The 25,725-nt window shown below is 34.8% G+C and overlaps 1 protein-coding gene across 3 annotated transcripts in view; it reads right to left on the bottom strand.

Moving 5' to 3' along the window:
- The window catches only part of Cadm2 (cell adhesion molecule 2), a 1,035,444-nt gene that overhangs the window by 237,022 nt on the left and 772,697 nt on the right, over positions 1 to 25,725 (bottom strand). For all 3 annotated transcript variants that reach the window (XM_074072932.1, XM_074072934.1, XM_074072933.1), the window contains one exon: positions 21,916 to 22,065. In XM_074072932.1, coding sequence (XP_073929033.1) covers positions 21,916 to 22,065 — 150 coding nt within the window. The remainder of the gene's footprint in view (positions 1 to 21,915; positions 22,066 to 25,725) is intronic.

The following is a 25,725-nucleotide window of genomic DNA, read 5'->3' as shown; positions in this document are numbered from 1 at the left end:
GCTTTCCTTAATTGTCTGACACACTCAATATCTTTAATGATCTTCCTACTTCTTCCATTAAAGAAATGCACCTGTTTTGTAATACTAAGTAAGATTAAAGGGCAAAGTAAAAGTTAGAAGTTTAAAAGAAGAGTTTTTATAATTATTTATGATATGATCTCCATAAATTAAGTGCCATTATCAGTATAATAGATGTTTACTTCATATTGTCAGTTTGCAAAAAGTTATTATAGATCATCTTACAACACTGATAGAATATTTTGAAGTCTATATGCCATCAGAATGATCCACATATAAAAATTTATGCAACCCAAACTGATTCCTTTCATCAAAAACTCCATTTACCTATAAGTCTACAGGATAAATAATGTAACTGGCTACTGGCTACTAACAGATCAGATTGAAGATAAATTTTGAAAATGTACCAAAATTTGCCTCATTTTGTATAAAAGCTTAAAATGAATATCCTAAGCTTGCAGAAATTGCTTCAAAATCTCTTCTTCCATTCTTGTCAATGAACTTCTCTGATACTGATTTCTCTACTATAACTGCTTTTAACGTAAGACATAGAAATAGTTTGATATGTACATTATTTCCTACAAGAACTGTTGTAGTCAATCCAAAGAGATAAGGCAAATTAAGACACTAGAAACAAACATATATGTTAAATGTAAATCTAAATTATTGACAGTGTGATGTCCACTGAAAGTATGAATATACACAATTACTCTTTCTCTGATAATTTTTTGCTTACTTCTGATTGCAGAATAACAAAATATAATGTTAATAACTATTATTATTATTTCTTGTATTATTCCTGAAATAACGCATTCAATGAATACATATAACTTAGTATTTCCTCACTTTATGTTTGCAGAAACTAATAATAACACTAATAATAAAACATAAATGCAGCAATATGGTCAGACTTAGATCACATGACAAGAGGAGAGCACAGAAGGGAGGTATGGGGATAGGTAGGAAACCTAAAACATGAAAGCATTTGATATCCCCACTCCAGAGGAACTAATACAGAAACCTTAAAGCAACATGAGAAGGGGATCAGGAATCAGTGTAAAGATCAGTTAGAAATGAATCAACTTGGGGTGAACACATTTGTACATGAAAACAATACTGGGACTCTGTCTGTATAGCTATCCTTAACTCAACTAGCAAAAATGCTTTGTCTTCCTTATTATGCTTATGTCTTCTCTTCAACAAAATTAGAGATAAGGATAGAACAGGTTCTGCCTGGAAGCAAGAGGGGGAGCGGCAGAAAGGGTGGGGGAGGGAGACAGGGTGGGGGGGAGGGAGACAGGGTGGGGGGAAGGGAGACAGGGCGGGGGGAGGGGAGAAATGACCCAAACAATGTACGCACATGTGAATAAATGAATATAAAAAGTAAAGAAAAAAATAACAACAACAACAAAAAAAACATTGGGACATGAATTTTGTATGTCTTATTATTTTGTTAAATAGTTATTCATTTTTGCTGTTTTTTGTGAGCTATCACTTTTGCTTCAGTGAGGGAAGAATCTGGTCATCACAGATGATATGAAAAGTACTAACAGAGCTCCAAAAGTAAAGCTAGTTTTTCATGCTCTCTATCACATGCCCCAGCTAGGCTCTTGCTATGTTTGTTGTATAGAGGAAGGGCCTAAATGGTGGCAGGAAAATAAAAACAGGCCCTAATACAAAACTTGGTATTTAAAACATAACATAAACCACTCACCCTAAACATGCACAAAATAGACAGCTTCCCTCTTTGCTACTTCATAGTGGAAAGTCAGATTAAGGTGGGGGAGAACTAGGATTTGGGTGTTTTGCCTTTATAAGGTTGTTTTGATTTTCTTCAATGACAAGAAGGGGTTTCCATTATGTTAAGAGTAGAAAGCAGATTCAGACCCATAATAACCATTGGCAAGAGGGCATGTAGGCTGACACTAAAACTATTTTATGAAATAAATCTAGTTAGTTCAAGATCATAACCAAATCCATGAAAGATCTAGGATTCAAGAGTACCTCCCGTGAGCACTAAAGTCTAAAGTGTTTAAGAAATCAGTACATCTAGAATGTTTGCAAAAGTTCACAGGTAAGATTTTAAGTTATAAAGAAATAAATACATGACTAATAATAAATCATCACTCCATAGCAAAACATAGCTACTGGTCACTGGTGAATATTGTTTTGATCACAAATCAGTATTTCAAAATCAGTTCATTCAATATCACCGTGTGCAGTATTCATTATTAAAAGAAAGATGTGCTCTATGTGTTTGAAGGGACTTTGAATGTTTAAATGTAGCATATTATATATATAGATTTGTACTACTATCATTCTTTGTAAATTACTACTGTTTTTTTCTAAAATGTAAAAGTGACTCATACAGATTTCTCAAAAAAAAGTCTTAGCATTCCCCTCTCTATTTCCATTTGTTCTCCAGTCTATTCATTAGTTTCAATATAAGTAGGTACAAAACCAGAAGACATAATTCTTAACAAACACCCACATTTTGGTACTAAAATAACACTGTCTCCTACATTTCACCAGAGCTGCGAAATGCTTCTTTATTGCTATTTTTAAGGATTACTCATAACAGCCTGCTGGGACTAAAGAAATAAATTAGTGCAAGCGGAATACCTATATTAATTTCTAACTTTTCATGCTCACAATATAAAACATATTAAAATATTTATTCAGAAAAAGAAATTTCTAAATTGTATTTTTTTGCAATAATAGTGGATAGTGGATAAATCTTTCATATAGAGGTAAGAAAGGAGGGAAAATGCTTGGTTTTTATAAATGTAGGAAGTATCCAAAATCATTGAAGAAAATCAAAGTTAATAAGTAGAAAAGTAGGACATTATATTCATTTACATTTCAACCACCATAAACTCATAGTTTAATAGTTTTCTAATTATTGTTGACATTAATGAGTGACTGTACTCATTTTTGCCTTTGTTTTGGTTTACATTTTTCTATACTTGAAACTGTATTTACAAGTTCACTTCTAAAAAAATTCTTTAGGCTTAAAAAGCTACTTTTAAGGGAAATCAAAGTTATAAAATTTGACATAAAAGCTTTCCACTCACTTTGCATGGCATGTTAAGGTTGCTTTCATAAAAACTTTATTCTATTAAGAGAGATTATAGCCACACATGTTGGTGCACTCCTGCATGCCCAGATATTCCAAAACTAGTGGAAGGAGCATCTACAGTTGAAAGTTAGCCTGGCCAAAGTTAGAAAAACTCTATCTCCAAAGCAAAATACAAACAACAGCCCTGAAGGCATAGCTCAAGTGGTAAAGCACTTGTCTAGTGTGCACACGGCCTTGGATTCCTAGTGTAGAGACTGGGGTGGAGGATTGCATATTCCACATACTAAACCTATTGAATACAGAAGGTGTTAATTGTAGTTATTGCCTGGGTCAGTGTCTATATACTCCTGTTTGCAGCTAAAAGCACAGAACAGGTATATAATATAAGTAAATCTATTACTCTTGCCAGAATTTTTAAATTAGAACAGAGAGATGCAGTGGTTTTTATGTTATTGAAAAGACTAATCTTTATTTTTATTGCTCTAGAGCTGGTTTGTGCTGCCTAATCTCATAAAATCAGTAGCATTTCATGTAGGTGGGGACATTACTTTCCCAAGGTCTAGTGTAAATTATTAAGAAAAGAAGAATGGGCAAAAACATTAAAAACCAGAGTAAGACTCTAATATGTATCATCCAAAATAAATTACATTGGTACCAAAACCATGATTGAAAATAGAATAAAATTTATCCCTTATGCATAAATATTTTGATACTTTTAAATTTTTCTTATATATGCCAAAGAACTATAATGATCATGCTATTTTAAAGCTTTTAAAAATATTTGAATACCATGAATTCCCATGGTCATTGTGCTGATTTTGTATAAAAGGCTATTGAACATAGAGAACATATTATCTGGTCACTAAGAAATCAGAACCCTGTGAAGTACATTGTTATGCTTTGTGTTTAACAAATGGTATATAATTTATAATGGTTACTTTAATGAAATATGCTTTATCAAAAAGCCTAATTTTGATTCTGCATATTTTCTTTTTTTTTCTGGTAGCACTAAGGTTTGAATTCAGAGCTTCACACTTGCTAGGCAGGTGCTCTACTACTTGAACCACTCTACTAGCCCTGTTGTGTGTTGGTTAATTTTCAAGATAGGGTCTCAAGAATTATTTACCTGGGCTGGCTTGAACCATGATCCTCCTGATCTCTACCTCAGGAGTAGCTAGGATTACAGGCATGAACCACTGTTGCCTGGCCTGATCATATATATTTTCAAGTCAAATAGCTTTTTTTCTAGGTTCATGAAATATAAGCTTGCAATTACTTGGTTGTTTTACTTTTCCTATAATAAATTTTATTATGTAACTAATATGTTATGAGTAGCTATGAAATGAATGCTTGACCTAATACTTTGCCTTACTCAAATAGGAAATATCACTATCAGGATAGATAGGTAAACAGATAGATAGATAGATACATAGATACATAGATAGATACATAGATACATAGATAGATAGATACATATACAGATAGATGATACATGACAACTTTGCACTTGAGGGAAAAATCTGTTTTGTTATTTTAGCATTCCTAATTCTTACCATATTTTCTAGGACATAATGATATTTCATAATATCTACCTGATTGTACTGTAATTGTGACTTGACAATCTTTCAAATATCAAATATGCTTTGACATTTACAGGTTAAGGTCACCTGCTTAGTGAAGTGATTTCTTTAATAATAGTCAATTTCCAAAACAAAGCATTTGAAGTATAACAAGAGACATCAAGACATGTCACCAGAAAAGGTTCATTGTTTATAATTTTGTGTGTTTGATTGTTTGAAAGAGGAAAGCACACAGACCAATAGTTGTGACTGAAATCAGTGTGGCTTTAGGCAGACCCTTGTTGCACTTTTACTGCCATACTCTCAAAAGTGATATTCCCTGGATGATTTAAGGTCATTTCAATAGTTGCTGACCATGTGCTGACTCTGCATTTCTTTCCAGCATGAAATGTACTTAAAAAATATGGGCCCCAAAATGTATATGAGTAGAAGATAAAGGAACTCTCATTTTCATTGGAACAAGCCTTCTTTCAAGCAGTTCTGTTCAATATTGGTTGGACTAGAAAATCAGTGAGCTACAATAGGTATAAACAACCTAACACAGTACTTATCACACAGTGGATGGTCAACAAATATTTGTTGAATGATCAATTGAATACATCAGGTAACCTGAGAAAGTAGATATGAATAACCAAAAACAATGTATATGTTCAATGTAATTCCTATAAAAATTCCAATGACATTCTTCACTAAGATTAAAAAAAAGTCAATTTTAGAGTTGATATGGGAGAAAAAAAGAGCTCAAATAGCCAAAACAATCCTGATCCAAAAGAGCAATGCTGGAGGTATCACAATACCTGACTTCAAACTATAATAGAGACAGAAATAAAAGCAGCATGGTATTGGAACAAAAATGGGCATAAACATCAATGTCATCCAATAGAAGATTCTGACACAAACCCACACAATTACAGTCATCTGATTTTTAAAAATTGTCTGAATATATGCATTGGAAAAAAGACAGTCTCTGTTTCAATGAATGGTGCTGGAAAAACTGGTTTCCACCTGCAGAAGACTGAAATAGAGCCCAGTCTTTGAACTTGCATTAGCATCAATTCAAAGTGGCTTGAAGATCTTAATGTAGGATCTGAAACAGTGAAATTACTCCAGGAATAAAAATAGCTTTATGAATAGAACTCCAATAGCTCAGCAGTTAAGAGCAAGTATTGACAAGTGGAACTACATGAAACTGAGAAGCACAGGAAACAAAACAGTCACCAGACTAAAGAGACAGCTTACAGAATGGAAGAAAATCTTTGCCAGCTCTACATCTGATAAGGGATTAAAGACCAGAAAATATAGGGACCTCAAAAAACTAATCTCTCAAACAATCAACAACTCACTGAATAAATGTCAAATGAACTGAACAGACAGATCTCAAAAGAAGTACAAATGGCCAATAAACATATGCAGAAATGCTTAACATCTTTGGCCATAAAGGAAATGGAAAGCAAAATTACATTGAGATTCCCCCTCACCCCCAAGAGACTATAATCAATAACACAAACAGCAACAAATGCTAGTGAGGATGTGAAGAAAAAGGAACACTTCTATACTGCTAGTGGGAATGTTAATTAGTGCAACCACTATGGAAAGCAATATGAAGGCCCCTCAAAAAAACTAAAAATAAAACTACTATAGATCTAGGTAAGCAACTCCTGGTCATATATTTGAAGGAATGTGCTCCAAGATATGAAAAAGCAATTTGCACACCCATGTTTATTTTAGCAATATTTACAGTAGCCAAGCTTTGGAAACAGCCCAGCTGCTTCATGAATGATTGAATTTAAAATATGCTTTATGTACACAATGAAGTTCTATTTTTCCATAAGGAAGAATCAAATTATGTTGTTTGGAGGTAAATGGATGAAACTGGGGAACTTCATGTTAAGCAAAGTAAGCCAGGCTCAAAAAGTCAAAGTTCACACGTTTTCCCTAGACCCATAAGTTAAAATGTATAGAGATACATTTATTAGTGAGTTTGTCTGAGGGGCTACAAGAGGTGGTAGAAAAGGGAATGAAAATGTTACAGAATGAAAAATATTGAAACAATCCAACAATATATGAGTATAATATAATGTACTATAGTGTAAGTTGTTGAATATTAGAGATAGAGAATGAGTCAGTAATGGAAGTGATTAATCTGATTCAAACACAATATATGCAGGCCTCAAATACCAAGGTGAAACCTCCTTGGACTATCAATATATACTAAAAAAAGAAGGCAGGGGGATAAAATATTTATTTTCTTGCGGTAGGTACCAGTGGGAAGGGGAAGGGCATAAGGACAGAGTTAATAAGGGTGAATGTGGTTCGTGTATTTTGTACTCATATATGAAAATAGAAGACTAAAACCTGTTGAAATTGTTCTAAGAATGGGGGAGGGGAGAGAGAAGAGAGAGAATGAGGAAGGGGTGAATCTCTAACATATATTATAATTGCATATGTAAATATCACAATGTATTCCCCTGTATAACTATTATATATTAATTAATTTTTTAAATTATAAAACTAAAGTAGATATGAAAAATTTTAGTGTTGTGGTAATAATTTTCTTTTTTATAGGGTTTTAATAAAACATTGTTAGTTAACAATAATGTGAAATAACTAAGAGAATTTAATTTAAGAATAAGGTCATTTTTACAAAGGTACCAATATTTGATTTAGTTGTAGAAAATACTTCATAATTTAAAATACAAACATTGCAAAGGATAGTATAAAAATAATAATATGAATGAAACTTGGTTTTATAAAATATATCAAATACATTATTTTCACTGTATTCATCCTCCTATATCTATATGTAAATATAAAAACGATATCTATTGAAACTCTTCCAGGAATTGGCGGCGGGTGAATGAAAGAGAGCAGTGGAGGTGGTGAATTCAAGTATGATGGTAAGGGAGAGCACTAAGAGTGGTTAATCTGACTAAATTGTAGTATATTCACAACTGAAATACCATCGTGAAATCCCTTTAAACATTGTATATATATTAAAAAATGGACAGGATTCTAAAACAGGTTTTGTGAAGGGGTGGGTACTGTGAAAGAGAGGAGGGTGAATATGAATACTTTATATGCTTGTATGAAATAGAATGATGGAATTTGTTGTAATCATCTTAATTAGGGGTGAGGGGTTGGCGGGAGAGATGGTGGGGGCAAACCTAACCAAGATATGTTGTGAGCATATTCAGAGATGTCACAATGAATCTCCCCTGTATGACTAAAGCATGCTAACAAAAGTGCTTATAAAAGAAGCTTATGAACATGTACTTTAAGATACATGTTACATTCAAAGCAAATTAACATTTTAGAAAAGAACTGCATTATTGCAATTTATTTCTATCAGAAAGAAGTGTACCTGACTGTAGCTGTGAACCTAGAGGGATATACGGCTTTCAATGAAAGTTATCTTAGCTGAAACTTGGATAAAAAGAAATTTGCTTACACAGGATATTTTATACTGGCTACTTTCTATTTATCCTTCCAGGCTCATGCTCTTTGGCATGAGGGACTAACACTCAGGACCCCATGACCTACTGTTTCCACTTGGGGCCAATGGAGGGGAGACATTGACAAGAGAACAGAGGTTCAGAGGAAAGATACTCAGTTCACATATTTCCACCCTCTGCCCTCTTCCCAAGAAGTCACAGCTCCTAACCAACTGTAACTATAGCTCCTTCTGTGTCTGTTACAGACCTAAAGGCAGAATGGTTGATACTTCCTGGGTGCTGTATCATCTCAGCTAGTCTCCTAAATTATGCCTGCATAAGTATTCACCCATTCTTCTTTAACACAACTGTACTGTTTATTTCTGAAAGGGAACCTGATTCTTACTCATTTACCATATATGCATTTGTTAGAAAATTTGCTAATATGTGTGAAATAACTGTGTTGTTAGAAGGATGAAATATGAGATAACGTATATTGAAGAGAGCAATCATAAAGAATGTGACTTTGGATTATAGTCATTAAAAATGTTGTAAAATAATAAAGAGAAATAAGGGCAATAGAATGAAGCCCTTTTTAAGGTAGCCGTAGCACGTGCTAATAAGACTTAAAAAAAACCCTCAGGTCTCATCATTGCTTTGTCCATTACTACTCAAGATCTTCATTCTATAAATCTCAGTTTTTTCATATACAAAATAAGAAGTTCTTCTGTACATACTGTTGAGAAACCAGTGAAAAGAGGTAAATATGTTGAAAGCTAATTAATAATTGTTTTATATAATTATAAAACATCACGATTAATTTAACATCTTTATTGAATGCATACAGGATAGCTAGAATTTTTGAAGAAATAGAAAGAACAGTATTACTGGCACTTTGATACCTGCTTTATTCATCTAATATTTAATATGTTAGACCTTGTCAAGGTGATTGATACTATTTGTAGGCATAGACACCATTAGATGGCATTGATGGGGATGGAGCCAGGAATTGTACCGTCATTTCAAATTCATCTCGTTTTTCTTGTCTCTCTTACTGTTTGTTTTAGGACACCTTATTCATGTTCTTTCTCTTTCATTGTCACCAATATTAATGTAAAATTATTAACAAAATAATTGATTAATTAACTTCAGTGGTTTTTGGCTTTACCTTTAGTTAATTTTTAATTTTTATTAAATTTTCATCCCTTTAGGAAGTTTGTGAGGAACATTGAACAATAGTTCAAACAAGCATAAATTTGGGAAGAAAAATATCACAAAATTGATTTGTTTTATATTTCATATAAAAATAAATACAAGCACAAAGAGACATGTCTGTTTAGTGCTTTTGGAGATGTTTATCCAAATTATTTTTTGTCAATAATAGGAAGGAACTGAGGTATTCCTTCCTGAGCATTAAGTGATCAGATTTTTCTACTTCAATTGTTTTTTCTACACTAGAGAATTTAACACTATGATCAAATTGATTTTTTTATTCCTATTGCCAAATACCACACAGGATTCATGTGGCATTTTAATGACTTCTGCTCCTCACTTTGTCTTCCTATATCACACCATTCCAAATGCTTACCTACTATTTATAGCAGCTGGGGTAAGGTCTGTGTAAAAAGAAGACTATGACATTTGATGCAACCTTAGCTTCAAGTGCTCAAGGTTTTTCTAACCTGTAAAGACTTCTAAATTTTCCTCCTGATATTTATTTTCTATTTAGTCTTTTTCAGGTTCATACATATTATGGGAAAGTCTTATATAAACTCTGCAGAAATAAAATGGAATCATAATTGAATTTCTGCTTCAAAGATTAATGATTTCTGGCTTTCGGGTACACACAAAGCAGATAGGAAGTTGTAGGAAATGAAGTTCTGTTTCAACCCTCAGACCCTCTGCTTTGGTAGGCCGTCAATGAACATCTTTTAATACTCTGCTAGTTGATGTCAAAAGCAGGATTAAAAGTCAGATCTCACTCCAGGTCTACCATTCCACTGTGTCCCCTTTAAAGCATATAATGCAAGCAGGAAATTTTCATTTATTTAATGCTCGATGCATGCTTTGTGATGGCCACATGGTTAGAGTATACTCTATTATTCAAGGCTGTAATTGAGCAATATTTATCAGTCTGTCATCTAGAGAATGAATCAGTGTTTAGAATTGTGCTTTCCAAAATAGAAATCATTAGCAATAGCACACTTGAAATTGGTTAGTGTAACTGACAAATATATTTTAAATTTAAATTAATAATTAAGTGCAAATAGCTACTTCCATTGCCGTGGAATGGTTCATGCCAAGAACAGAATATTTTCATCATCATGGAAAGATCTCTTGGGGAGTCTTGCTATAATATATCCCTCCTTCTGACTCTAAGTGTATTTTCAACAGTTTGAAAGGAACTCCTGTTCTGTAAGGAGCAGGCAGCTATAGACAGAAATGATGTCTCAAACCTTTAACTCCAGCATTTGGGAAACTGAGGTTGGAGAATCATGAGTTCAAGCCCAACCCAAACTGCATAGCAAGCTCCTTTTCACACACACACACAAACACACAACCAGACATGGTGGCTTACACCTACAACTTATAATTCTAGTTACATGGGAGACAGAGATTATGAGGATCACAGTTCAGGTCAGCCCAGTCAAAAAGTCAGTGAGACCACATGTGAATCAATAAAGCAGACCTGATGGTGCGCACCTGTGACCCCAACTGTGGGAGACCATAGGTAGAAGGATCACACTTTGGGGCTGGCCCCTACAAAAGTATGAAAAATATTTAAAGTGAAAAAGCTTGAGACTCAAGTAGTAGAACACCTACTTAACCAGCACAACTCCCTGAGTTCAAAGCCCAGAACCACCAAAATAACAAAACAAAGAAAAACAGAAAACAAAAGGAAAAGGCAGCTGCCAAAGAGCCATGGAAGGGATGACTATAGTTATATTTAAAGTAAACCTGCGCTCAGATAATTTTGTTCACAGGGACATTCTGGTTAAAGCTGAGGCAAATTCTTCCACTACCCATTATTAGCTGAGTTTATGGATAATTTTCTTTGGGGAAAGTTACTGATTGCATTAAATGTGCTAAAACAGCAAAAGTCTGAAATGTTAAATTGCTATTCTCCTCTATATGTCACTTGAATGAAAAATATAGCTATGTAAGTTTCATTTTAAATAATGTCCCCAACTAACACATATGTCCCATGTTGTGATATTCCTGGGTATTCACATTTAAATGATCTGACAGAGACTCCTAGGAAAGGATTTTTATCTTAATTTTCCTTTAGCATATCAAACTGCCCAGTCACAGCATGCTTTCTTTTATCTAATAATTTCAAGCAAACAAGGCTTTGCTATTCTTACATGACCATTGGGTGCTATCCTGACTTCTTGGAGACTTATGTTTCCGAGTGGAATGACAGACTATTCAGAATGCCTCTAGGAGCTCATAATGCCAGTAACAATGGCAGAACAAGCCACACTTATTCAATTTTGCAGACCAAATTTCCTCCTTCTCTCTCTCTCTCCCTTCCTTCCATTCTCTCTTCTCATTAACCTATCTGAGCATAGCAATCCATGCTTAGGGATGGCTGCAGAACTCTTGCGACTGGCTTAACTCAAAAGAGTGTCAACATCAGCAGCATTTCATAATCATTTGAGATATAATTAAAACATTCTGATACCGCAGGCCCCTAAAAGATTGGATTTAGAAAGCTCCCCAGGTGTTTTTACTGTGTTGCTAGGACTAAGAACTACCAGCAACATAATCTGAGACAGAAATGTAAGTAATGTTAAGACAGAGCCTCTAACAGCACCTGCCACCTGTAGGAATTTGAGTAACAAGTGGCACAAACAACAACAGGCATGAGTTGCAATAATCTCTCTAACACATGCTTTGTTTTTGTACATAGGCTCTGATACAACTTCACATGCATATTGTGGGTTTTTTTTTTTAAATCAAGATAAGCCTTAAGATTGGGGAGGACAAAATAAGCAAAGGCAGACACAAAGATGGTATTGGAGAACGTTTAAGGATGCCTTCATTTTCAAACCCTTGTATATGATGAACACCACTGTGTTCTCTCACTGATATGTGAGAGAGCAGACATATTTCCATTCATTACAGGGTTTCTTTATTTAGTACTTTCATTAGTTTACTGCACTTGATGATTGAAACCACAATAGAGTAAGGAAAACTCTAGGACCAAAGCCAGAAATCCACTCTAGTACACGCACACATTGGCACTTTAAAACATAACTCTATACTGTTCATTTGAGAAAGGAAAATTAAATAAAGCAAATGCATACTTCAAAAATTAATATGATCAGATGCATTTGATACTGTATGACAGTGGAGATGGGGGAGAATACTTCTAGATATTCCAAATATAGCATGAGCTTTTTATTTTCCTCCCAAGAATTATCCCTCAGAAATAAAGGAGTTGCCCTCTTTCAATCTCTGTACCAATATTGTATTGAAAATACATTAGCTTGAAATATTCAATACCAATTGCAGTTTTAGATGCTATGTAAAGGATAACTTACAGAATTATTACAAAGGGGCAAGGACATTTAATGTAACTTCTTTCCATTGTGCCAGAGGATTTGACTGCTTAATGCCAGATGTCAATGTAGCTATACTTCTCAGAGATTCTTAAAAAGAAGTACAGATTTTGTTAAAAAGTGGAGATTGTTGTTAAACACTTGTAAGACGAATGAGCAACAAAGATGTTCTAATATTGTAAAAATCCATAGTTGTTGCTTGGAACATGTTTTTTTATCAATAATACTATACAATTTCTAAAAGTATTTCTAAGCAAAATTGTTTCATTAAATGAAAGAGTGGAAAAACACAATATTCCTCAGTTAATATATTTTTACATTATTTTAAGTATGTACTTATAACCAAATTAATAAAAACTGTTTAACTATATACAATACAGCTATATAGCTACTCACAATTAATAAGAGTGAGAATAATATGTATAGGTTTTGTCACTGTCCATAGTTTCAAGTATTCACTGAGTGTCTTTGAATGTATACCTCATGAATGAGTGGAGGTAGTATTGAAATGTTTGGTGAAACACAGGGTAGATGTTACTGGGAAGGTATTTTGTATAGTATAAGTTAGTAATAAAATCAGTAGACCTTGAGTATAGCAGATTACTCTCCATGTTGTGAGTAGGTCTCATTTAACCCATTGAAGGCCTTAAGAGAAAGTCTGAGGAAAGAATTCTACTCCCCAACTGCCTTTGGACTTAAGTTGCAATGAAAGCTCTTCTGTGGGTCTCCAGTTTGCTAGTCTGCCCTGCAAATTTCAAATTTGCCAGGCTTGGGCTGGCAGGGTGGCTAGGGTAAGAGTAAGGAGTATAAGTATAAGTGTGAAGCTCTGACTTTAAGACCCAGGGCCACCAAATAAATAAATAAATAAATAACAAAAAATCCCCAAACCATGATTTTGACAAGTTTGCCAGCCTCCACAAACATTTGAGCCAGTTTCTTAAAATAAAAATTTGTTATCTATCTGTTTATCTATCTATCTATCATCTATCTATCTCTATCATCATCTATCTTTCCATTCATTCACCATATCCCTGGAGAATCCTAACAACCCTCCATTACTAATTCATGTTTTTGCATAGCATTTGTCCCATATCAAATATATATGTGGATATATATATATATTTCTGCATTTTTAATTGTTTCCTCTACTAGACTATATGTCTTAAATAAAGGCAGGAACTTTTGTCTCTTTGTCATTTCATTCCAATATTTGGCACAAATGGACCTTAAATAAATACTAGTCAAACCAATTAATTAGATTTAGTCTGTACTTCATTATATATTTAATACTTAAAACAAAGTAAAGAATTCATTTTAATTCTAAAGTTCATTAATGAGGGAAAACTATGTTAGTGTACAAAATGTAGGGAATACACATTCTAGGAGGATTGGTCTCATTTAATAGGTTTTCTTTGTGCAAATTTTAGTGATTAAAATGAAACTTATTTAAAAATATCTTATTGCTATCTACATAGATTTATAAAAACACAGAGGAGATTCCAAGATGGCTGCTAGAGGGAGGAAGCAGAAAGCGAACCTCCTATAGTGAAATCTTGGAGAGATGCTGGAGACACACTTTGCAGGCATAATCACTGAGAAGAGGCATAACTTTGACCCCTTCACACCTCCAGCCGGCTCAGAGAATCTCCACTTCACATTAAACGGAGAAACCAGGAGGGCCCAGACAGCTTGGGAAGATGCGGACCAGGTGAGCTTCGTGGTACGTGGTACTCCCACAGACAAACCTCGGCCAGAGCAGCATAGCCCCGTGGACAGACCAACCTCCACCCAGGGAAAAAAGAGAAACTGAGTAATAAGCAATAAGAGCAATAAAGACACACGGGAAAGAGGGTGGGGTGCACTGAGCGCCAAAGATTGGGGGAAGGGAATCCTTCCCGGGATTGTAAATAAACAAGCCGGCCTGGCCAGAGAGACTCTGGTGGAACGGAGGTGCACGCCCAGCAACCAGGAGCAGGAAAGCTTGTGAGAGTGGTGGAGGGAGGAAAACTCCACAGGAGAGGAGGGAAGACCCACTTCCCACGTGAACTGTAAATAAACAGCAGGCCTGACAACGCGGGTGCAGAGTCACCTTTCCCAGTATGCTTCGAAAGAGGAAAGCTTGTAGCAGAGGCTCACGCACAGGAGAAATCTGAGCAAACAAAGCCTGCAGGGCCATTTGAGTGTTAAGCTCACCCCTGAGATCTGCATAAATAATGCCTCCAGCAAGAGCAGGCTGACAGCAGAGGGCAGGCAAGCCACAGCTGCAGATACCATTCTCAGAACTGTCTCCAGACTCTTTTTTTTTTTGTTGCCTCCCTACCTTTGATGAGAGAACAACTGAATTACACCTGCAAGCTGAAAAACTTACTGAAATTGTATTGCATTTGAACTTGGGACACTTGATGGGGTTTTTTTTGTGCATGTGTGTGTAGTTTTGTTCTACTTTATGTGTCCCCTTTGATGAGACAACTACAGAACAACATCTGAGGCACCACCTCCAGGACTGGAGACTGAGACAGACACCCAAATTATTAAGACTGAAACTTCATTGCACTTGAACTTGGAGGTTTTTTGTTTTTTTTTAATTTATTTTTTCATTTTATTTTAATACATTTTTATATATAGATTTTTCTTTCATTTAATTATTTTTTATTTTTATTCTTATCTTTATTTTTTTATTTTTGATTTTCAATCCTCTCTCTGTATCTCTAATGTCTGTTCAGCTTACTGTTGATTAGTACACTAAAGCTCCCTGTTTATACCTTTGAAATCTTCTTGTCTGATACCTTGTTCTGTTTTCTCCTTCCAGTCTGTGTATGTGTTTTTCCCATTTCTTTAACTTCTTGCTTTCCATCTCAGTTCACCCTTCCATTCTAAATATTACCATTGTCATTATTACAAGCTAGAAAATACTTAATTGCACACAGTACAGGGACAATAACAACACCAAAGACAATGACTGGAAGACAGAAAAAACAGGGAAACCAGTTTCCCCCCAGCAAAAAATTAGTACAGGAACCAGAGGGGAATGAAGAAAACAGGTACTCAGATCCAGTCTCCAACAAAATGAAGATAAACTATGCCAAAGGACCCAATGAAGCCCACAAGAATAATTTAAAAGAAGACATACTACAGGTACTCAATGAGAATTTTATAGAGATGATACTGGATAGGGTCAACCGAAATGTACAGGAAACACTCAAGAAATTCCAAGACAACAAAAATAGAGAATTTGAAAAAGCAAAAGAAGAAATAAAGGAAACCATAGAAGCACTGTATAAACACAAAAGAGAAAGAGAGAACACAATGAATAAACGGATAAATGAACTCAGGACAAAAATACACAACATTAAAGAGGAAACCAGCCAGGATATGGAAAACCTCAGAAAAAAGAATGAAACAGAACTGCAAAACAAAATGGAAGGCCAATCCAATAGAATAGAACAAACAGAAGACAGAATCTCAGAACTTGAAGATAAAATGGTAATTGAAGGAAAAATCAAAGAACTATTAGTAACAACTCAAGACCTGTGAAAAGAAAATGCAAGAACTCACCGACTCCATCAAAAGACCAAACTTGAGAATCATGGGCATCGAAGAAAGAGAAGGGGTACAAGCAAAGGGAATGTGTAATATATTCAACAAAATAATAATGGAAAATTTCCCAAATCTAGAGAAAGTTATTCCCATTCAGACGCAAGAGACCTCCAGGACACCAAACAGACCAGATCAAAATAGAACTACCCCATGACATATCATCATTAAAACAGCAAGTTCAGAAACCAGGGAAAGAATATTGAAGGCTGTTAAGAGAGAAAAAACAAGTAACATACAAAGGTAAACCCATCAAAATCACAGCAGACTTCTCAACAGAAACATTAAAAGCAAGAAGAGCGTGGGGTGAGATCTTCTAGGCACTGAATGAAAATAACTTCAACCCCAGGATACTCTACCCAGCAAAACTATCATTCAAAATAGATGGAGCAATAAAAGTCTTCCATGATAAGCAGAAATTAAAACAATATGTGACCACAAAGCCACCAGTACAAAAGATTCTTCAAGGGATTCTGCACACAGAGAGTGAAACCCAACTTAACCATGAAAAAACAGGCAGCACCAAACCACAGGAAAAGAAAAGCAAGAAAGTAGAGAGCAACATCAAATTAGGTATACACAATCAAATGTTCAAACAACTAAGACAACTAAATGACAGGAATCACCACATACCTATCAGTACTAACACTTAATGTTAACAGACTTAATTCACCCATCAAAAGGCACCGCTTGATGAAATGGATTAAAAAGGAAGATCCAACAATTTGTTGCTTACAGGAGAACCATCTCCCTGACAGAAATAAGCATAAGCTTATGATGAAAGGCTGGAAGAAGATTTACCAAGTCAATGGCCCCTGAAAACAGGCAGGAGTAGCAATGCTTATCTCTGACAAAGTAGACTTCAAACCTACATTGAGCAAACGAGATAAAGGACATTCCATACTAATAAAAGGGGAAATAGACCAAAAGTAAATAATAATTATCACCCTGTATGCACCCAATGTCAATGCACCCAATTTCATCAAACATACCCTGAAAGACCTAAAAGCATATATAAACGTCAACACAGTGGTTGTAGGAGACTTTAACACCCCATTATCATCAATAGATAGGTCACCCAAACAAAAAATCAATAAAGAAATCCAAGATCTAAAATATGCAATAGATCAAATGGACCTAGTTGATGTGTACAGAACATTTCATCCAACTTTTACACAATATATATTCTTCTCAGCAGCCCATGGAACCTTCTCCAAAATAGATCATATCCTAGGGCACAAAACAAGTCTCAGCAAATATAAGAAAATAGAAATTATACCGTGCATACTATCTGATCACAATGCAGTAAAAGTAGAACTCAACAACAAAAGTAAAGACAAAAAACATGCAAACAGCTGGAAACTAAATAACTCATTACTTAAAGAAGAATGGATCATCAATGAAATAAAAGAGGAAATTAAAAAGTTCCTGGAATTCAATGAAAATGAAAACACAACCTACCAGAACCTATGGGACACAGCAAAGGCAGTCCTGAGAGGAAAGTTTATAGCCATGAGTGCATATATTAAAAAGACTGAAAGATCTCAAATCAATGATCTAATACTGCAGCTCAAACTCCTAGAAAAACAAGACAAGCAAAACCCAAAACAAACAGAAAGAAAGAAATAATTCAAATAAGGGCTGCAATCAATGAAATAGAAAAAAATAACAAAAAAATACAAAGAATCAATGAAACAAATACCAGATTCTTTGAAAAAATAAATAAGATTGACAGACCCTTGGCAAACCTGACTGAAATGAGGAGAGAAAAAACCCAAATTAGTAGAATCAGGAATGCAAAAGGGGAGATAATAACAAACACCATGGAAGTCCAGGAACTCATCAGAGACTACTTTGAGAATCTATATTCAAATAAATTTGAAAATCTTAAAGAAATGGACAGATTTCTAGATACATATGACCATCCAAAACTGACCCAAGAGGAAATAATCACGTGAATAGACCTATAACACAAAATGAAATTGAAGCAGCAATCAAGAGTCTCCCCAAAACGAAAAGTCCAGGACCTGATGGATTCTCTGCTGAATTCTATCAGACCTTTAAAGAAGAACTGACATCAACCCTCCTTAAACTGTTCCATGAAATAGAAAGGGAAGGAAAACTGCCAAACACATTTTATGAAGCCAGTATTACACTTATCCCAAAACCAGGCAAGGACACCTCCAAAAAGGAGAACTATAGGCCAATCTCCTTAATGAACATTGACGCAAAAATCCTCAACAAAATAATGGCAAACTGAATTCAAAAACACATCAAAAAAATTATTCACCACGACCAAGTAGGCTTCATCCCAGGGATGCAGGGGTGGTTCAACATACAAAAATCAATAAACGTAATAAACCACATTAACAGAAGAAAAGACAAAAACCACTTGATCATCTCAATAGATGCAGAAAAAGCCTTTGATAAGATCCAACATCATTTCATGATAAAAGCTCTAAGAAAACTAGGAATAGAAGGAAAGTTCCTCAACATTATAAAAGCTATACATGGCAAACCTACAGCCATTATTATACTTAAAGGAGAAAAACTGAAACCATTCCCTCTAAAATCAGGAACCAGACAAGGATGCCCACTATCTCCACTCCTATTCAACATAGTACTGGAATTCCTAGCCAGAGCAATTAGGCAAGAAGAAGGAATAAAAGGAATACAAATAGGTAAAGAAACCGTCAAAATATCCCTATTTGCAGATGACATGATCCTATACCTTAAAGACCCAAAAAACTCTATTTAGAAGCTTCTAGACATTATCAATAGCTATAGCAAGGTAGCAGGATATAAAATCAACATAGAAAAATCATTAGCATTTCTATACACTAACAATGAGCAAACTGAAAAAGAATGTATGAAAACAATTCCATTTACAATAGCCTCAAAAAAAATCAAATACCTAGGTGTAAACCTAACAAAAGATGTGAAAGACCTCTACAAGGAAAACTATACACTTCTGAAGAAAGAGATTGAGGAAGACTATAGAAAGTGGAGAGATCTCCCATGCTCATGGATTGGTAGAATCAACATAGTAAAAATGTCGATACTCCCCAAAGTAATCTACATGTTTAATGCAATTCCCATCAAAACTCCAATGACATTCATTAAAGAGATTGAAAAATCTACTGTGAAATTTATATGGAAACACAAGAGGCCACAAATAGCCAAGGCAATACTCAGTCAAAAGAACAATGCTGGAAGTATCACGATACCTGACTTCAAACTATATTACAAAGCAACAACAATAAAAACAGCATGGTACTGGCACAAAAACAGACATGAAGACCAGTGGAACAGAATAGAGGAAGCTACACAACTATAACCAACTTGTCTTTGACAAAGGAGCTAAAAATATATGATGGAGAAATAGCAGCCTCTCCAACAAAAACTACTGGGGAAACTGGTTAGCAGTCTGCAAAAAACTGAAACTAGATCCATGTATATCACTGAAGAGAACACCCACAGAGTGGGAGAAAATATTTGCCAGCTATACATCAGACAAAGGACTGATAACCAGAATATATAGGGAACTTAAAAAAGTAAATTCTCCCCAAACTAATGAACCAATAAAGAAATGGGCAAGTGAACTAAACAGAACTTTCTCAAAAGAAGAAATTCAAATGGCCAGAAAACACATGAAAAAATGCTCACCATCTCTAGCAATAAAGGAAGTGCAAATTAAAACCACACTAAGTTTCCACCTCACCCCTGTTAGAATAGCCATTATTAGCAACACCACTAACAACAGGTGTTGGGGCAAGAATGCGGGGAAAAAGGAACCCTCTTACACTGTTGGTGGGGATGTAAACTAGTACAACCACTCTGGAAAAACATTTGGAGGCTACTTAAAAAGCTAGACATTGATCTACCATTTGATCCGGCACTACCGCTCTTGTAGATATACCCAAAAGACTGTGATGCAGGTTACTCCAGAGGCACTTGCACACACTTGTTTATTGCAGCACTATTCACAATAGCCAAGTTATGGAAACAGCCAAGATGCCCCACCACTGACGAATGGATCAAGAAAATGTGGTATCTATACACAATGGAATTTTATGCAGCCATGAAGAAGAACGAAATGTTATCATTCGCTGGTAAATGGATGGAATTGGAGAACATCATTCTGAGTGAGGTTAGCCTGGCCCAAAAGACCAAAAATCGTATGTTCTCCCTCATATGTGGACATTAGATCAAGGGCAAACACAATAAGGGGATTGAACTTTGAGCACATGATAAAAGCTTTGGCACACAAGGAAGGGGTGAGGATAAGTAAGACACCTAAAAAATTAGTTAGCATTTGTTTCCTTAACGCAGAGAAACTAAAGCAGATACCTTAAAACCAACTGAGGCCAATAGGAAAAGGGAAACAGAAACTAGAGAAAAGGTTAGATCAAAAAGAATTATTCTAGAAGGTAACAGACATGCACAGGAAATTAATGTGAGTCAACTCCCTGTATAGCTATCCTTATCTCAACCAGCAATAACCCTTGTTCCTTCCTATTATTGCTTATACTCTCTCTACAACAAAATTAGAAATAAGGGCAAAATAGTTTCTGCTGGGTATTGAGGCGGTAGGGGGGAGAGGGAGGGGGTGGAGTGGGTAGTAAGGGAGGGGGTGGGGGCAGGGTGGAGAAATGACCCAAGCCTTGTATGCACATAAGAATAAAAAAAAAAAAGAACCTTAACGTTTACTAGAAAATGATCACAAACATACTTCTTATACAGCTGTATATAATCATCCTTTATCTATTTCAATGATCTGAATAAACCTTCATTAATAAACCTCACCAAGAACAAAAAAAAATAATAACACAGATATTAATACTTTGCTCAAAAGACAATGTAAATAAATATTTCTATCCTATATAATTTAAAATTTACTTCGAGCAACATTTCCATTATTTTTATTACGGTTCATGGACTCACTTTTTCATCAAATGTTACAAAAATTGATGAAGGTGTAGTAAGTTAATGTACATTATTACTTGTTAGCTTTAATTGTGCAATATGGATTTCCTTACTACTCTAAAAATCTTAAACAAAATCTACCTTTTATCCAGTTAGAAGCCCAAATTAACTAGTTAATTCCAATTCAAATTTCCTCCTAGACACACATAAATTCAGTTTCTTAAAATTTCAGTTTATTCTGGAATCATGGGTATGCTTAACCATATTTTGGGAGTCATTACACATTTTTACTTGAAGAACCAAGTAATAAGAATAAAATCATTAAAATTTACAGAATCATATGGCATCTTTCTTTCATATATGTAAAATTAAGGTTAATGAAGATAGACTATTAACAAGAATGAGAAAAAATATTCAATCCATGAGCAAGACAGGTATAATAATGAAACAATATAGTATTTAGAGGTACAGTAGCTGTTAAGAGAAGAGATACAAGTATTTTTAAAACAGAATTAGAACTGTTTATTTTATTAAAAAGTTGACATAGGTTATCTTTAGTGTTTATGACTTGCAAACTAAAGTATTTAATATTTAACATGTTTAAATACAAGCAGCAGCAGTTTGCTAATCAAAACGAATAATTTGAATCATCTCAGAAAAATAAATTCATTATCATTAGAATATTTCAGAATATGATTAAAACATTTAAAAAATTTGCTCACCTTTCTTGTCATCGAAGTACAGAGTCTGTTGAGCTGGATTTGACCACTGGAGGGAGGTGTTATCATTTTGATCAACCCTGCAGGTCAAAATTGCAGTTCCGCCTTCAACAACCGTTACATTCTGTGTTAGTGGAAACTGCCCTTGGCTGCCTAAAAGGAGATTAAAAAGAACATTGATTAAATGAAAGGTATAAAATGATTAGCTTGCCAAGGTCTACACTGAACTTCACTTCTTATTTAAAATATAATTTAAATCAACAAAACAACAAATTACATATTAAAAATGACAGTAAAATAATTAAAAACTCTTAATCAGAGGACAAACCTATTGACATATCATTAGGACTATTTTATATTCCCTCACATGTCTCAGAAAACTTCCTATTCCTTTTAAGCACACGTGAAGATTTATAGTCAAATAGTACCATGATAATCATTAATTTCCCTTGGCCTTGCATTAATTGTGTGGTGCTAGATTGGGTCATTTCTGAGGCTAAGGCAGTGAAATATAGGATGAAATGAACTCTCTGAAGGAGCATATGAACCACATCAAATTCTTTCCTAGTAGCTTTTATAATGTTTAATGTCTGTGAAATATGAATAATAGAACTCTAGATTAAATTTCTAATAACAAAATTATAAAAATTCTGTTTCATCAGTTTCTTATAGATGTAGCTGTTTTTAGAAATACAAAATATATTTGAGAAAATAATGTGATTATTCTCTAAAATGTGTTCATCTTGTAGACTATCCATCAAAATATTTTAAAAGCTTGGCATGATGGCATACACCTGTAATCTTAGCTACTTAGGAGGCAGAAGACAGGATCCTTTGAGGAGTTTGAGGTCAGTTTGGGCAACAACAAAAGCACCTGTATATCCATGTTTATTGCAGCACTATTCACAATAACTAAGCTATGGAAACAGTCAAGATACTCCACTACTGACAAACGGATTAAGAAAATGTGGTATTTACATATAATGAAATTTCACTCAGTCATAAAGAACAAAATTGCCCTCATTCTCAGGTAAATGGATGGAACTAGAGAACATCATCTTAAGTGAAGTTAGCCATGGCTCAGAATGCCAAAAATGCATGTTCTTCCTTTCATGAGGAATATAGACCCAAAACAAATGAAATAATATTATTTGACACAAGTCACACACTAAGGGGAGATCATGTAAGGGAGGGATAGGGTAAGGGAAGGAAACTAGAGACTCAAATGTGGTGGATGTGCTCTCTGTATAGGAAGGAATATAGATTATGGAGGAGAGAAGAGGACTAGAGGAGATGAGCCAGTTGGGGTTGTAATACATATATGCATGGAAACAACACAAGGAAACTCCCTGTGTAACTACCTTTATCTCAATCTAGAAAAAAAAAATCATGCTTTCCTTTTTATCTTTTTTCTTCTACAAAATCAGAGAACAGGAGGGTGGAACAGGTTCTCAGGGAGTGGGGCAGGAGGAGGGGTTTGGCACTGGTGAAAAGGGGATGTTGGTGGGGAAAGGGGGTAAAAGGATGACTACATGGATATGGTGCAAATAATGTGTACACATGTATGCAAATGCAAAAATAGTACCCACTGAAACTGTTCCAGGAATCAAGGGAGGAGAGATAAAGGAGAGTGGTGGAGAGGGTGAATTCAAGTTTGATATATTTGATACATTGTAAGAACCTTTTAAATGCCACAATGTACTCCCAACCAGCATAACAATAAAGAGGAAAAAAAAAGAAACCTGTTTAAAAAAAAAAAGTACTCTAAACCAGGAACTACAGATAATATTTCTCATTCTTCCTTTTTATAGTTACTTTTCTCTAGTAAATATATATAACTTTTATATTCAGGAAAATACGTGTTTTTAAATGACACTTGTCAGTTTAGATATCACTAGTATATAATCAAGTTTCTATCTTACTATTATACTAATTTATTAAAGCAATTCAAGGAATAAATTTACTTAGTTAGTGTACTCCTAATACTTGAAACAGAATTCAATCACCCAGAAAAATAATACATGAATTTCCCTTCAGCAAGATGATCTACAGATAAACTCTGCTGCACTGATAGCAATGATCAACATCGGTAAAAACGACTTTCTAGAGCTGGGTTAAAATACTATTATGTGAGTAAGCTAGTTCATTAAGTCAAAGATAATTTACATGTGCAAGAACATTACAATGGCTTAATCACACCCATGAAATATATTTCCCTTTCTTCTTTAGTTGTGTAATGATTCTATTATTACTACAAGCACCACTTGAGGTTATATTGGAGCTATTGGCATAAAGAATCTTATTACCAAGAAGCCTGTTGATTGGCACCATAAGAGATAGAAGAGCCTGAGGGAAAAATTTCTTTCCAGACCTAAATGACACAAGCTCAGAGGTTCATGACCACGTTATATAATTAAGTGTATCAAGTATAAAAATCCGATATCAGGAGCTTTGCCTTTTCAATGCCAAACTCTTAGAGTCACTATGGCAACTCCCCAGGATATCTCCTGCAATCTTTAGGGTGGAGCTTTAAAATTGAGGTTAGGAGTTGTCTGGAATAAATTCTTTGATAGTTGACTTGAAAGTCAACAGGAGCCAGAGTGGGGTGTGTTTTGCCTTCAGCTCAGAGGTGACCTCTAACAGGGAAACATGGAGAACTATCAATCTTGTGATGTGAGGTGAGGCAAAAAAATCACATCAGAGAAAGCATGAGCTAAGATAGAAAGAAGGAATAATTACCCGAGACTAGCAACTCATAAATATGAAGCTCAGGAAGGTTTTAAGAATATTTTCTCAGATTTCCTGGTACTGATGCAATGCATAATGTGAGGAAACTGGGGGTAATTCCTTGCGTAATAAAAAGAACAAACTGCTAATAAATATTCATAGTTTAACCCAGATGACACTTAACTATCAACCAGAACATAAATGATACTGTCTGCCTCTTTAAAGAAGTGGAAAAAGAGCAGTGATGCTTGCAACAATTTCATCCACTACATTTGCAAAATAATTTTCAAAACATCCCCATAAGAAAACATTATCCTTCTCATTTCACAGATGGGTAAACTGATACTGGGAGGTCAGATTTTTTTTTTCCGTGATGCAACAAAATCAATGAACCATTTGGAGGTTGTGCTGAAAGTTCAACATTTCTATTCTTATCTTTCCACAAAAGCTGCTGGGTTATAGTAGCTTTAGCACTGTTTGTTTAAATTTGATTTTAGGTAGCAATGGAAAAGTTTACAATGAAATTTTAATTTTTAAAATCAAGTATGATAGGATGTCAATGTTAATTGTCCTTATATCACTTATGCTTAGAGAGTATAGAGAATTATTTGATAATAATTTATGGTTTTCCTTACTGGACCACAGAAAAAGGAACAAATATCTGTTAGGGTCTTTTATATGTCAGGTGCTTTGAATATTCAAGCACACGTACACCTTGCCTTTCCAGGTAAGAGATTAGGACAGTTTCCCAGGAACTTCTCTGCACAAGAATTCTGACTTTCAAGTAGTACAACTTCACTTCCCTGGGACTTATAGCCTAAAATCCCTGCAGTCAAATAATTTAGTTTTTCCCAATAGAAAGCAAATTCATGTGGAGAATCTACTAATCCTAAATACCCTTAGGATATGTGGCTTCCAAAATCAATTCAAAAGTCTGTGTTACAGGCAGTCAAACTTCTTCTCAGAGGTCTGAATTGCCTTTTACTTCTGGTTATAACATGGAGAGAGCATTGAGTTGGCTGCTGCTTTTATCTTTGAACTCCTCATGGCTCAACATTGCCACTCAATCTCAGAAAGTCTTTCTGA

Source organism: Castor canadensis, chromosome 5 (genome assembly GCF_047511655.1).
Source record: "Castor canadensis chromosome 5, mCasCan1.hap1v2, whole genome shotgun sequence".
In the NCBI taxonomy this organism is placed as follows: domain Eukaryota; kingdom Metazoa; phylum Chordata; class Mammalia; order Rodentia; family Castoridae; genus Castor; species Castor canadensis.
The sequence above is the reverse complement of the archived record's forward strand: the minus strand, read 5'-3'. Positions and strand labels throughout refer to the sequence as shown.